The sequence below is a fragment of the Sapajus apella genome, unplaced genomic scaffold (assembly GCF_009761245.1).
Source record: "Sapajus apella isolate SASKATOON/1434 unplaced genomic scaffold, GSC_monkey_1.0 scaffold86, whole genome shotgun sequence".
In the NCBI taxonomy this organism is placed as follows: Eukaryota; Metazoa; Chordata; class Mammalia; order Primates; family Cebidae; genus Sapajus; species Sapajus apella.
In genome coordinates this window covers 3,322,418-3,337,396 of record NW_022437026.1, presented here as the reverse complement: position 1 = coordinate 3,337,396, position 14,979 = coordinate 3,322,418, and the positions used below count along the sequence as shown (strand labels likewise).

The 14,979-nt window shown below is 40.1% G+C and overlaps 2 protein-coding genes across 40 annotated transcripts in view; one reads left to right on the top strand and one right to left on the bottom strand.

Annotated features, from left to right (window-relative positions):
* Positions 1-14,979, bottom strand: part of CACNA1C (calcium voltage-gated channel subunit alpha1 C) — a 703,883-nt gene that overhangs the window by 666,051 nt on the left and 22,853 nt on the right. The gene's annotated exons all lie outside the window — the stretch shown is intronic.
* DCP1B (decapping mRNA 1B) overlaps positions 8,432-14,979 on the top strand; it is a 53,243-nt gene continuing 46,695 nt past the window's right edge. The window contains exons 1-4 of one of the 5 annotated variants that reach the window (XM_032254296.1): positions 8,673-8,733; positions 9,457-11,907; positions 12,207-12,230; positions 14,864-14,904. In XM_032254296.1, the coding sequence (XP_032110187.1) occupies positions 11,872-11,907; positions 12,207-12,230; positions 14,864-14,904 (101 nt within the window). In that variant the 5' untranslated portion in view covers positions 8,673-8,733; positions 9,457-11,871. Of the gene's footprint in view, positions 8,734-9,456; positions 11,908-12,206; positions 12,231-14,863; positions 14,905-14,979 lie in introns of all 5 variants that reach the window. The other 4 variants (XM_032254298.1, XM_032254297.1, XM_032254295.1 and 1 more) reach the window with 4 other exon arrangements.

Sequence of the window (14,979 nt, the reverse complement as noted above, 5' to 3'; positions counted from 1 at the left end):
AGCTTTGATTTAACTTTGATTTAACATGAAAAAGTTTTTTTTTTTTTTTGAGACGGAGTTTCGCTCTTGTTACCCAGGCTGGAGTGCAATGGCGTGGGCTCACCGCAACCTCCGCCTCCTGGGTTCAGGCAATTCTCCTGCCTCAACCTCCTGAGTAGCTGGGGTTACAGGCACGTGCCACCATGCCCAGCTAATGTTTTGTATTTTTAGTAGAGACGAGGTTTCACCATGTTGACCAGGATGGTCTCAATCTCTTGACCTCGTGATCCACCCGCCTGGGCCTCCCAAAGTGCTGGGATTACAGGTGTGAGCCACCGCGCCCAGCAAAAAAGTCTTTAATGGGCTGCTTCCCTGACCTAATTTCAGTGCGAGATGTTTCTTTAAACAATTGTTCAGTACTGTTTCTGGGCTTATCTACTTGTTTGTAAAGATTTGATATGCATTTGATATGAACAGAGGTAGCCTAATAGAGAACCACAAAATCTGTAGCTGGGTAGCACTCTTCAATCTCTATTCCACAGAGAAGTGAGGTGACTTGCCCAGAACTGTGGGTTCTTTGCTCAAATCAGATAATCATTCAGGTCACCCCTCTATGACCTTAGGGCTATGATAATGAATCAGATAGCACACACAAAGTTAATGTGAATGAAAATTTGGTGACAACCCTAAACACTCCTCCATGTCCCACGACAAGGCTCCTTTATGTGAAATCAGCCACATCCAATAACATCTTCCTCAATTCTGTGACACAGAGCTGCCTCTGTTTCCAGAGGCATGGCAAGCAATGTCTACACAACTTCCACTGTGTTTTCCATGGTACACTGAGAATAAAACAGAGATTTGTCTTCTGCAGTTTCTACTTTTTTTTTTTTTTTGGGGGGGTTTTCCCCTTTTCACCCAGGCTTGAGTACAGTGGCGCTGTTTTGGCTTACTGCAACCTCTGCTTCCCAAGTTCAAGCAATTCTCCTGCCTCAGCGTCCCGAGTAGCTGGGATTACAGGTGCCCACTGCCATGCCTGGCTTATTCTTTTGTATTATGGTAGAGACAGGGCTTTGACATGTTGGCCAGGCTGGTCTCAAACTCCTGACCTCAGGTGATCCACCTATCTCGGCCTCCCAAAGTGCTGGGATTACAGGTGTGAGCCACTGTGCCCGGCCTCTACTTCTTCTTTCTTAACATCTTTTTCTCCCTCTTGGTAATCAAATGACTGGTTACTTTGACTGAGACTCATGGACACTGGTTAGCACCATCAGGTCTTTGCATTTTAAGCCAATGATCTCTTCATGTGGAATTAAAGGTATTTCTTCATACTTTAGGATGATGCCCAGAAACACCAGGAAGCAAATCAAAAGATGTAGTTATTGTAGAGATCCTCTAGGCCCACTAAGCCTTCACCTGACCCCTGACAGTGATGGTAAAATTAATAGCTTTCATGGGACTGGCAGAAAGAAGCAAATAGAGATCAAAAGAGAAGATTCTTGTCTGGTCTCTCCACTTCAAAAAGCTCTAATTACCCCAGCCCCGCTTTAGGTCAAGTTAATAGAGATCTAGTGCAGGGAGCTACAAGGGCCAGACTGGAGAATGTCTGACCTTTTCAAAGGTACAGGTTACTTCTTACCCTAGCAAAAGCCCCCCTGACAGGTGTCTGCCTTCTCCACATTCGCCAATCTTCACCCCATATCTCATTCCACTCTGGCTCCCAAAAATTATTTCAAATCTTAACCTCTTTGTACAACCTTGAAGAACAAAGAGCTATGTCTCCTGTATTTTATCTTCCTCTGTGAAGTTTCTGATAAATATGTTTTAACTTGCACCCTTTATCATACAAAAATATTGGGAATGTGCTGCCCTGGAAGTTAACATATTCTTTGTCACTTAGGCAGAAGTTTTTTTATTTGAACCGTGGCTGGACTAGAAGTATCTCTTCTGGGCTTCTATTAGAAAGAATAATATTGATAATGAAAGTAATAATCATGATGATGAAGACAGCAATACTCTTACTGCTGCTAATTTTAATCAGCTTTTTTTTTTCATTTGCAGAACATGGTACAGATTGCAAAGCTTTTTTTGGTACATTTCCTCACTTGATCTCATTTACCCAGTGAAATTGGTAGAGCAAATATTATATTCCCCAAGGTATAGGGGAGGTCATTTGTTGAAGGTCACATAGATAGAAAGAGGTGAAACTAGTTTCCCTTTCCAGGAGGTGCCCTTTCTACTGTGCTCTGCTACTTAAAAAATAAATGAACCATGCACTGAAAGCAACAGAAAACACATTGCTTCAAACTGTTCTCCACAGGGAGAGTTAATTCTTCACTCCTATCTATCATCTTTTGAAATAAAATTCCTAGCAAAAAGGGAAACATACAGATGATACAAGGACAGTATCAGAGGCTGTTTAAGTCATTTCAGAATCACAAATTCTTTGGGTCATCCTGGAAGCTCCTCCTTTCCTCTCCATTCTATCATATTCTACCACAAGACAAATGCCAGACTTAGACGGTATTTACGCAACAAAGAAAAGTACTAATAAAGCAGACTGTGTATTTGTGTGTTAAAATTATGATGACATAAAGAGTCAATCTATATTTGTATACAAATATTCATTCATGGCTACAGAACCAAACAGTTTTCAGTTATATTCTGATTTTCAAACAATCTAAACATACTGTCTTCTTACAATCACCTTAATTGATTAGGTGCTGAATTTTGCCATACTCAGTCATAGCCATGGTATAAAAATCCCAGACCCAGGCATTATTTTTTTATCAAATGACGAACTTGTTTTAAATTGCAGTATCTAACTTTATAAAACCAAGTCTGAGCATATATTTAATTTCATAATGACAATTATAAAATAATCATGAACCCGAAGTCATCAATATTTGTCCAAGGTATCATGAAGAGGCTTATGGAAACACAGTGGAAGTACGCCAGTACCGTGGACAACAGAAATGGAAGTTGCATGGATTAAAAAAGAATTTGCCTATTTGTAATGGTCTTTTACTAACATCGAGCCTGCAACTTAGTATATTTGGATAAGTGATGATGACCTGGTTTTACAAACACAGATTATTCAAATAGAAAGTAGACAGAAGGCTGGCGTCATCCTAGAAGGTCAGAGCTTAAGACCTTTGGGGGGTGGGGAAAGAATTAAAAAATAAAACTCTGTAGGCCAGGGAGATGAACAATACAGGTATTGATCGACTTAAGACCTATGCAACTTACGACCATTCGACTTTACGACCACAATTGCTAGCCACGACTGCTCCGCATCTGGCAGCACAAACGTTGCCCAGCTGGGCATATGACAGTGCGGACCAGCTTCCAGCAGCACTACCATCCCCGCGTGCATATAGCCTACTCAACTTACAACAGACCGGTGTTACAACCGGTCTGTCGGAACCAATCGTGGTCGTAAGTCGAGCACTAGCTGTATGGCGATACTGAAGTCACTGTAACATTATTTATCTTTTTTCTTCTGAGTATGGTTTCTAATTTTCAAGAGTTTTTTGTTTGAAAGTTAAAGAACAAAAAACTTTTCCATTTTTTTTCTATCTCCCTTAGAATGTAAACTCTGAGAGATCAGGACTTGGATTTCATTATTTTATAAATCATGAGCTCTTTAAAAAGCTGACATTTAATGAGTAAATTCAACTAACTCAGAGTTTAGTTCAAAAGAATAACCATTTATTAAATCTCTATTATTCACAAGGCATTGGATCAAGTGCTAGGGAGACTACACGGGTGATAAGTACATAAAAAATAACAACTCCAGCCTGAGCAACATGATGAGGCCCCATCACTACAAAATATAAAAAACATTGGCTGGGCATGGTGGCACCCGCCTGTGGTCCCAGCTACTTGGGAGGCTGGGGTGGGAAGGAGGTCAAGGCTGCAGTGAGCTGTGATTGTGCCACTGCACTCCAGCCTGGGCAACAGAGCAAGACCCTGTCTCAAAAACAAATAAATAAATAAATAAAAACTTATGAAACATACTATTTCCTCCTTTTGCTTATCTGTCAAGAAACTCAAAGCGAAATTTCTTGTTCAGTTGCAAGAACCACTTTCAGACTAGATTTTCTATACCAATTCTCTTTTATTACAATGACTCTTTATTAAGAATTGGAAAAAAGTGTCTATGTAACATAGTAAATACGTCTGAGTCAGGATAAGGTGAGTTAAGTGCCACAAGAAAAATCACAACCGAGTGCACTGAGGATTCACAGGCCAAAAGGATTGTAAGCGACAAGAAGACAGGAGGTGAGTTTTCCAGGAAAAGGACATTCCAAGCTGAGAAGACAGATGGGCAAACGTACAGAGATGGGAATGTGTAAGATACTTGAAAGAAAACAGTTCAGATACAAGGAGGTTGAAACAGGAGATGGGCCATTCATTCATGTTGTTTCATTAATTCTAAACACAAAAAATCAGCCCATCTCTACTAAGGATCATATTGGCATGTTGTTCACATATGTGAAATTATCCCCATAAGCAAAGTAACAGTATCTTCCTCTTACTCATTAGTGAGATCAAAGACTGGAGATGACACGACCATTTAATTTCATTACAGACACAAGAAGCAACAATAAATCATGAAGAATGAATTAATGAACTTCATCAAGTGAGCACTCAATATATACTTTGTAATTGTAGTCATACAGATCACTAAGACTTGTGTGCATTTTTGTTTTGTGAACATTTAAGCTTTTAAATGTTCTTTAAAAAGCTGACATTTCATTGTCTGTCATCTCTATTGAGCTCAAAACAATTTGTTCTTTTGGGGTCACGATCTGTTCTTTACACTTTAAAGATGGAAAGACTGAAAAATTATGAGGAAAATGATTTGTGTAAGGATCATGGAACTTAATAGATAAAAGAAATGCAATGCCCCATTATACATATGAGGGAAATGCAAAGTAGAATCTATGGGTTCATGCTGAAAAATCAAAATCAGAACAGCTAATCAAGTGAGAGAGTGTGACTAGTTCAAGAGTTAATCACAAAGTTCTCCATTGCCCATATTACAATTACAGCTAGTGCTCGACTTACGACCATGGTCGGGACCGCGGACCGGTCGTAACACGATTTGGTCATAAGTTGAGTAGGCTATATGTACAGTTGAAATGGTGCATGCGGAGATGGTAGTGCTGCCGGAAGCTGGTCCGCACTGTCATATGCCCAGCTGGGCAACATTTGCGCTGCCAGATGCGGAGCAGTCGTGGCTAGCGATTGTGGTCGTAAAGTCAAATGGTCATAAGTTGCATAGGTGCTAAGTCGATCAATACCTGTAAACTTGTTTCTAGAAGCACGTAGGTGATATAAGAGCAAAGAGGTTAGGAATACTGGAAAAGCATAGTGAACTAACATGGAAAGTTGTCTAGTCAGCTTTGTGTGGTTGCTCAGTTGCCACAGCCCTATGTTTTTCAAACTGCAGGTCACAATCCATTAATTGGTCATGAAATCAATTCACAGAGTCACAGCTAGTATTTCTTAAAATGTCTGTATCAGCCGGGCACAGTGGCTCACGCCTGTAATCCCAGCCCTTTGGGAGGCTGAGGCAGGCGGATCACCTGAGATTGGGAGTTCAAGACCAGCCTGGTCAAAATGGAGAAACCCTGTCTCTACTAAAAATACAAAATTAGCCAGGCATGGTGGCACATGCCTGTAATCCCAGCTACTTGGGAGGCTGAGGCAGGAGAATCGCTTCAACCTGGGAGGCGGAGGTTGTGGTGAGCCAAGATGAGGCCATTGCACTCCAGCCTGGGCAACAAGAGCGAAACTCCATCTCAGAAAAAAAAAAAGTCTATATCATTTAGTATTGTTCCATGAAACAATTATTTGAGTTAATATCAGGTATAAATATATAAACATATGTTCTGGGTCAGACTCTGCAAATGACCCCAGCCTCAGTCAAAATAAAAGTTGTTTGAAAGCCATTGCTGTATTCTTCCCCATGGGAAGTTAGCCTTGGGAGTCAACAGGTCTGAGACTCCAAAATGCAACTTAATCAAGAATTTCAGTACAATTGAAATTGTGACTGCAAAGATTATATTGCAACATATTATAATGAGAGGGTATTGTGCCGTACCTGTGATATTTCTATATCAAATAGGTAGGAATTTATGAACGTAATAATTTCTGCACAGTTGTTCTAATAGTTAACACTAGGTAAATGGTTTAGATCAACTGTTCTTAACTCTTTAATCTCAAGACCGCTTTATACTCTTAAGAAGTGTTATTATTATTATTTTGAGATGGAGTGTTGCTCCATTGCCCAGGCTGGAGGGCAGTGGCAGGATCTCAGCTCACTGAAACCTCTACTTCCTGGGTTCGAGTGATTCTCCTGCCTCAGCCTCCCAAGTAGCTGGGATTACAGGTGCCTGCCACCAGGCCCAGCCCATTCTTAAAAATTATTGAGGGCTCCCTCAAAGAACTTTTGTTTATATGAGTTATGTCTACCTGTATTTACCATATTGGAAATTAAAAATAACTTCAAAGAGGCCAGGCACAGTGGCTCACCCCTGTAATCCCAGCACTTTGGGAGGCTGAGGTGGGCAGATCACCTGAGATCAGGAGTTTGAGACCAGCCTGGCCAACATGGTGAAACCCGGTCTCTACTAAAAATACAAAAATTAGCCAGGGGTGGTAGTGGGCACCTGTAATCCCAGCTACTCAGGAGACTGAGGCAGGAGAATCACTTGATTCTGGGAGGCAGAGATTGCAGTGAGCCAAGTTCATGCCATTGCATTCCAGCCTGAGTGACAGAGCAAGACTCCATCTTAAAATAAATAAACTTTAAAAATATTTAATTCATTTATTAAAAATAACAATGATCTTAAATATAAATCCATTTCTATGAAGAATAATTTTTCCAAAATAAACATTTAGTGAGAAAAGAAGCATTCTTTTAAATTTTTGCAAATATCTTTAACATGGCTGAATAGTAGACAACTAGATTCTCGTATCTGTTTCTGCTTATAATCTGTTGCTATGTGTGTTTTGTTTGGAGTATATGAAGAAACTCTGGCCTCTTACAGATAATGTAGTTGGAAAAGAGATGGATATTTTAATAGCCTTTTTCGGATAATTGTGGATATTCTTCTTGGATAATATGCCAAAACTTGACAAGCTGGTGTTTCTCAAAGTTTAGCTGCAATGTGCTGTCTGAAATCCTATTAACTTTTCATTCTGTTACATTAAAAATCCATTAGTCCACCTTGTCCTAGAATGGATCTTTTGCCTATGCATGATTATGTGGCATGAGACATGGGTCATTTGGAAAATACTGGATCACTGAGTTCAGCAGATCTTTCAGATACTGACACTTTCCATTATGCAGTATTTGTTAAAATTGCACTCAGTATCACCGGTGATCTCATCAGAGAAAAAAAAAAAAACAACAACAACATTAAGTATTGAGAAGCTGTCAAGCTCATGGCAGTAGATACACTTTTCCTAAACTTTTAATTCTGGCTTGAAGGCTTAAAAATTATCATTGGCAACAGTAACTGTCCCTTGTTTTCTTGAAAGTGACAGGCATACTTTATTTATTTTCAGAAAAATGTCTGTCAAGTACCTGTTTGAATAACCATAGTTTGCCCATCTTTCTTTCAAGTAAAAATGTTTTATGAAAATAAAAATAAAAACATGAATTCGGCCTGCAACTCAAGCACAGAAGTATTTTCCTAGAGACAAATATGACACACTCCGGTGTGCAGCAGACGAGCTTTATGCCTGTTTCCTATTTTTTATGCAGAATACCACAAAGAATTGTACTCACGGATTAAGCTTCAATAAAATTAATAATTTTTAGTGCTTATCAAGAACACCGTCAGGTGACACTGGCTCTAGCTTCTTCTTTTCTCTTTTCTTTTTTTTTTTAACCGAGAAGGCAGGTTAGTGTCAGGTACTTTGACTAACAATGCAGTTTGGTGCCCCTGCCTTAATTGGGTTGAGCCACCAGCATTTTAAACCACCATTGTCTGCAAAACGTCATTACAGTGAACAAGTCAAATAAGTACGTCTTAGCATTGTCATAAAAGGTTTTTTTTGATATTGCAGATCCCCCTAAAGGGTCTCAGAAATTCTCAAGGGGTTCCGGGACCACGCTACAGTTTTAAGAACCACTGGTGTTAGCGCATTCAGAAATCATTTCAGTTCTATTTGTCTTCAGAGTTCTTGATGCTCGAGGCTTATTTATTGCTATAGGTTTGATCCCTGAAGCGCCAAAGAAAAGATATGCCAAGGCGTCGAACATATCCAAGAAGGAAGTCCTACCGCGCACACAGCTCAAGCTCCGGCGCGAAGAGAAACAGCTCTCGGAGAAAGAAACGGGATTCAGAGGGCAGGCCTGGGCTTGTCGTTGCCAGTGGCAACGATCCTCAGCGGGCGGGGCGCGACCATCGATTAGTGAGGCCTTGCGTCCGTCGGCGGGCAGGAGGGTTGGGGTGACTGGAGCCGGAAGGCCTCCCCGGCCATCTGGTCCTCCGGGGTTTTCGGCTGCGAGGCAGCTCGCTCATTCTGCGATCTATTGAGAGTGGCTTCCCAGAGCCCGGCGCCGGTGTCAGGGAGGGAGGGAAGATGGCAGCAGTGGCGGCAAGCGGCCTGGTGGGGAAGGGGCGCGACATCAGCCTAGCGGCCCTGCGGCGCCATGATCCCTATATCAACCGCATCGTGGACGTGGCCAGCCAGGTGGCTCTGTACACTTTTGGCCATCGGGCCAACGAGTGGGTGCGTGCGGACGCGGCAGAGCCGTGCAGACCAGGGTTGGGGTGGAGGCGTGGGGTGGGGGGGCGTCAGACTCGGGGTTTGAGGACCCAGTGAGGGGGAGGAGACGTTGACGCCCTGGAGGTGGGTGGATCGGGGGCCCGAGGCCGAAGTTGTGGAGATGGGGTCCCGGGGGTTTGGGGGAAGGGAGGCGGATCTGTGGAGCTACCTGGAGTTGGGGAAAAGACTTAAATCTCTAATGTACCCCACGCTGGGAAACCAGGCCGATCGGGGACTGCACCCTGACAGCCGATGAAAAGGAAGAACCTGATGCCTTTGGGCTAGAAGACCGATGTGCTTGAGAAAGTAAAGCTGAGTTCTGTTACAGTAGAACTGGCTATAGAGGAGGCAGGGACAGCAGACGTATAAAAGTGCAGAGTTCTGGTTTTAGAACGTCAGTCTTAGATGGGGCAAAGAGAAATCAAAACTTGATAGGAGGCGAGAAGTCTGCAAGTTGTAAAGTAAGGGGAAACACCAAGAAAAGAGCCAACCTCGGCGAATAAAAGACGAAATGGAGCAGGGTCTAACACTTAGAAGGAGGCTGATGCTCTTGGAAAGACTATTACACGACAGCCCACCATGTTTGATACTGGAGACCATTTGGGAGCCAAATTATTTTAGTGCTCTTCTCAAAGCAGAGTCCCAATAAATGGTAATGGAATGAAATTTCATTGTCCTCACAATTAGAATGGGGTAGAAGCCTAGAACACTGGAGTCCTATTGCAGGAATTGCTGCTTGTAATTTTGTAACCCACCCACTGGAATGTAGAGAGATATAATTTTATTTCTGTCCTCATAATGATTTTTGTCCAAATATTCATCATCCATTAAATATTATCCATTATATATCACATATGTGATATCCGTCATTTTAAAATAAGTTACAAAACAGTATGGAGAACTTGGCCTTGATGAATGGATTTCAGATAAACTTTTTGTGTTCTTCAGGTCGCTTGTATAAACATCAAAACTTAAGGAAAACAACCATGTTGAACAAATCTATTTTTCTTAATACCCACATTCATAAGCCTACTGATCTCCAGTATAGATCAGCAGCCTGTAGTAAAAACTCACCTGAAAATCATTAACATAAAAACAAAAAGACACGCAAAAGTGGGATAGACAAACGGTTTTGGCCAAAGGTCTTAACAGAGGAAGTTTACTGGAATGGGGCAGAGAATTTAGGTCTGCTCTCCTAGTGGCCAAACTCAAAAGGAGAACAGGAAGAGCTCTTTAATATTTGTTCTTATGTAATAGAAAAATGTACCACTTGATCAGGAGAAAGAGGTTATTTCCCCTAGTTTCCGGGGTAATTTGTTACCTGGGTCTTTACATAAAGACCATTGAGCAACATAGTAGACAGTTTCCTCCATGGTAATTAAAAATATATTTAAAGATATTCTACATATGGTTATTTTGTTGCACTGTAGAAAAATGCCAAAGGTATAATGTCATAATCCTGTAAAAGTAATTCCATAGTGGAGCGTTGAGGCCCAGGGACGTATAGTCCTGTAAGCTGACTTGACACTAGGATTAGAGTCTGGAGAATCCCGAGAAACTTAATATAAAGAGTGTAGAGCATTTCTCTTAAATAATAGTTGTTTCCTATAGGCTTTTGACAGTTATCTATGTGATAGATACCTTTTAAGATAGTTATATAGGTTTATTAGATACCTAATAATGAAGCCCATCTACAAAAGCCTTATCAAAAAGCAGAAGTGTCACAATGCAGTATTTACAGGAGTTATGTTTTCCTGCTTGCTGACATGTTGCCTTCAGACAGGGCATAATTCATTCAGGAAAAGGTCCTAATTCTTTCAAAGTCCTGATCTTCAAGGCTGTGGTAGCCAGAAAACGAGAGAGACCTAGTTCAGCGGCAGAACAGTTGTTGGAGGCAAACAAATTCTGACCACCGTCTCCATGTGCTGTCACTCAGGATCTCTGGATGGGAGCCGTTTGAGTGTCAACCTGATAAGATTATGAGAACATTCTTGAGAATATAGGTGAAAGTATTTAAAAGAAGGCAGGGGGGATGTTAAGGAGGGGAATTCTTATTGCCCTGAAAATGGATGAAGAATGACTTCAGCCTTTCAGAGGAGGAAATATTAGGAATGAAAGGTGTATAGAAAATGAACTGCTTTAAAGAAGGATTAAGAAAGATTACATCATGACTGAAATAGGAATTTTAGAGTTAGACCTACTCCCTGTTGCCAGGAAAGACTGCTCCCTTAAAATATTAATACCTATGTGTCAACTGAAGACCATAACCTTGGTATTTACCAGCTCTCAATCCTTAGACCAATGGCTCTCAGCTGGAGTTAATTTTGCCCACAGGTGATATTTGGCAATGTCTGGAGATGTTTGTGGTTGTCACACTGAGGGAAAGAGTATTATGACATCTATAGAGTCATAATACTGGGAATGCTGAGCCTGAAAATTGCCCTACAGTGACTAACGTTGTGTTCCTAGCTAGTGGTTTACTAAGTTTTTGGTGTATCCAAATAACTCAGAGTTTTTAAAAAGCGAAACATGCCAAACCAAAACCTCTGGATAATGAGGCCCAGGCATTTGATATTGTTGAAAGTTTAATAGGTGACTCAGATGCTACATGCACGGCAAGAGAGATTGGGGAGGATAAATTAAGATGTACTTTTTGATTATTTTAACTGAGAAAAATCAAGTTAAAATAGACATTGCTTTTATTTTGTGTCAGATGGTGTGCCGAGTCCCCAGAATTTGCAAAACAGTACTATTTTATATTCTATTTTGGGATGAATTCCATTTTGGCACTATTTTATATTCCATTTGGGATATTTTTTAGTATTTTGAATTCTGAATTGCTTATTTCTTTAGCACTTGTTAGATTTTATAATAGAGTGTAATATTAAGTCATCAAATTGTGCTTTTAAAATTTAAGCTAAAATACCCCAAGACTGGAAACGAATACTTTAACGTACAAGTCCTCCTTAAAGGATCTAAGGAACATCTAATAAAATCTTGTTTCAACTGTTCTCCACATCCCTAACCCTGGACTTTGCTCAGAAAGAAAGAAAAAAAAAATCTGGTTGCCCTTAGATAACTGTGGAGGGACCAGGAAAGTGCATGAATTTGGGCAGCTGTAATGGAACAGAAATGTACATTTTTTTTTTTTTTTTTTTTTTGAGACGGAGTTTCGCTCTTGTTACCCAGGCTGGAGTGCAATGGCGCGATCTCGGCTCACCGCAACCTCCGTCTCCTGGGTTCAAGCAATTCTCCTGCCTCAGCCTCCTGAGTAGCTGGGACTACAGGCACGCGCCACCATGCCCAGCTAATTTTTTGTAGTTTTCACCATGTTGACCAGGATGGTCTCGATCTCTTGACCTCGTGATCCACCCGCCTCGGCCTCCCAAAGTGCTGGGATTACAGGCTTGAGCCACCGCGCCCGGCCAGAAATGTACATTTTTAAAGTCCCTTTTATCCAGATATCATAGAGCACCTGATATTTCTTCATCAAAAGATCTGAGTAGTGTAGGCTGGTTATCTCTTTTCAGTGGAGAAACTGAGACATATAATAATAAACTGATTAGCCCAATATGATCTGGCAGGAACCCCCCTCCAGGTCCCAGGTTGTGATTACTCAATCACAACTCCTTTCTAGTAACAAACTCATATTCTTTGTAATGCTAAATAAAAATCTTAGTTTTAAGAATTGCTTGTTATAAGTTAAAGATTAATTTTAGGAGAAGCGTGCCTTTTACATTTCTGACCTTGGACTTTTTAAAACTAAAATGTGTCATTAAAGGGTTTTTTTTTTTTTTTTTGAGAAAAGAGAATTTCTGTTACATCAAGGAAGAAAGGGAACAAGTCAGAAGCTATTTAGTTTTATATGTGCTGATATATATAGATATCCTGATTCTGATCTCTAAGATGAAACAGTCCAAGGTCAGATACTGGAAGACCAGGAGAGTGTTTTGATCTTGTGGGGAGTGATCCTGACAGTACATAGAGATTCTGCAAAGTCCTAGTTATAGCACCTGTATCTTGGCTCAGTTTCCTAACAACGTAATGGATAATACCAAATATTTAGTTTTTACAAATTTATTCATAAATGCTTTGTGGACTTGTGAATACTTGCTGACTGAATCAGTTAAACTTTAGGGACAGCCAAAAATTTGGATACTGTTCAGGCAGCATTTAAAATGACTTGGACATTTTTCAAAGTACAGTGGCAAATGGGCCACATTTCAGAAATAAGGATATGTTTCACAGTATATTGTAGTGATTTATAGACACTTCATAATGAATCTAGTTTAAGGATTAACTCCTTGACTTTTTACCTGTGCTTATATGTAAGGGAAAAAACTGGCTAAAGTTGTTTTAACTGTTATAAATTATTTATTTATTTTTAAGAGACAGGGTCTCGCTCTCTTGCCCAGGCTGGAATGCAGTGCCACAATCATAGCTCACTGTAGCCTCAAACTCCTGGGCTCAAGCAATTCTCCCTCCTCAGTAGCTGGGACTACAGTCATGTGCCACCACACCTGGCTAATTAAAAAAAAATTTTTTTTGTAGAGATGGTCTCAATATGTTGCCCAGGCTGGTCATAAACTGAACTCCTTCCTGGCCACAAGCGATCCTCCTGCCTTGGCCTCCCAGAGTGCTGGGATTACAGACATCAGCCACTGTGCCTGGCCAAAATTTTTTATTTATAATTTCACATTCCATAATAATAAACATCTTGTGATTAAACATTTTGTTACTAAGCAGTGATTTTGATAGCCATTTACTCTTGATGATAGTTTGATGTAATTTGTGACATAATGGATTTTGTTTTCAGGACTCCTAATATAGTTTCAAGGGCAGAGTGTATGTTGTTGAACTAAGGCAGTGGTTCTCAAACTAGCCTACATCAGAATCACCTGGAAAGTTTAATAAAAACCAGATTGCTGACCACCATCCCCAGAGTTTCTGATTCTGTAGGTTTGGGCAGGAGCTCAAGAGTTTGCATTTCTAATAAGTTCCCAAGTGATGCTGATGCCGCTGATCTGGGGATAACACTTTGAGACCCACTGAATTAAAGTGAATGAAAATTTGCTGAAATCACTTGAGTATGTGAGAGGATCATGCCTTGTGTGCCTTTTAAAAATTGCTGTTTTGATGTTATACTTTTTTTTCAAAGGGTGTATTTTTCACCAAAGTTACAGAGTACTTAAATATTGAATGATTATGGTCATGAATATTAATTATAAAATATCAGGAGCTTAAATGGAATGCTGAAATTAAACCATGTCAATTGCAAAAGTACATTTTAAATTCCGAATTACAATGGGTCTGGTTACTGGTGAATAAAACATCTGGATACGTATATGTGTGTTTTTAGTATGCATTATATTGATGAACATTATCATAATGGCCTGGTTTCCTACCTTTGGAGAAATGGAAAAGAAATGTCAAATGAACCATCATTTTAACTTTACCACCTCTCCCAGATTTTCTCAGGCAAATTTCTCGAGTCCTATTGGTAATACTTGTCTAACTTAACTTCAGATGACTGTAAATATAATACACTAAGTAGTTGATTGATTCACCTAAGAACTCTGGCATGCTCTATCTATCTAGCAGTCAAAGTAGGGTTATTAACAGATCATCTGTTCTCCTAAGTGACTGGATATGTCAAGAGAAAATGAACCCAGAAAATAAAATGAAGGACAGTGAAATACAGACATCCGTGATGTCTGCAGCTTGCCCTATACCCAGTGTGGTGGATGGAGAAAAAGGCAGCACACTTCTTTCTCATTAAATCCACAGAGCACATTTATTTTCTCGTTGTTTTAGCTATAGGTATGCTGCTATCCCTGTCTTCGGTAAAGAGAGATAACGGTGGTTTATTTTATAAATGACAAAATAAAGACTACTTCCTGCTGCCTAATCTGCAGAGCACAGAACTTGCTTTCTCACTTTTCTGAGAACAGCTCCTCATGTTGGGTATATTTGGCCCATTGCAGTTTCACCTACTTGAAGTTGGATATAATTCCTGTTCTATGAGAAGTTTGTTTTATACCTTTGTGAATGAAGAGAACATACATGTCTTATGTGTTTTGTTTTTATTGTTTAGGAGAAGACTGATGTGGAAGGAACCTTATTTGTTTATACAAGGTAAGAGTGTTTTACCATTATGAAGAAACTAACAATTTTTGAAATAATATTTTAGGTCAATTGTGTCACTCTTCT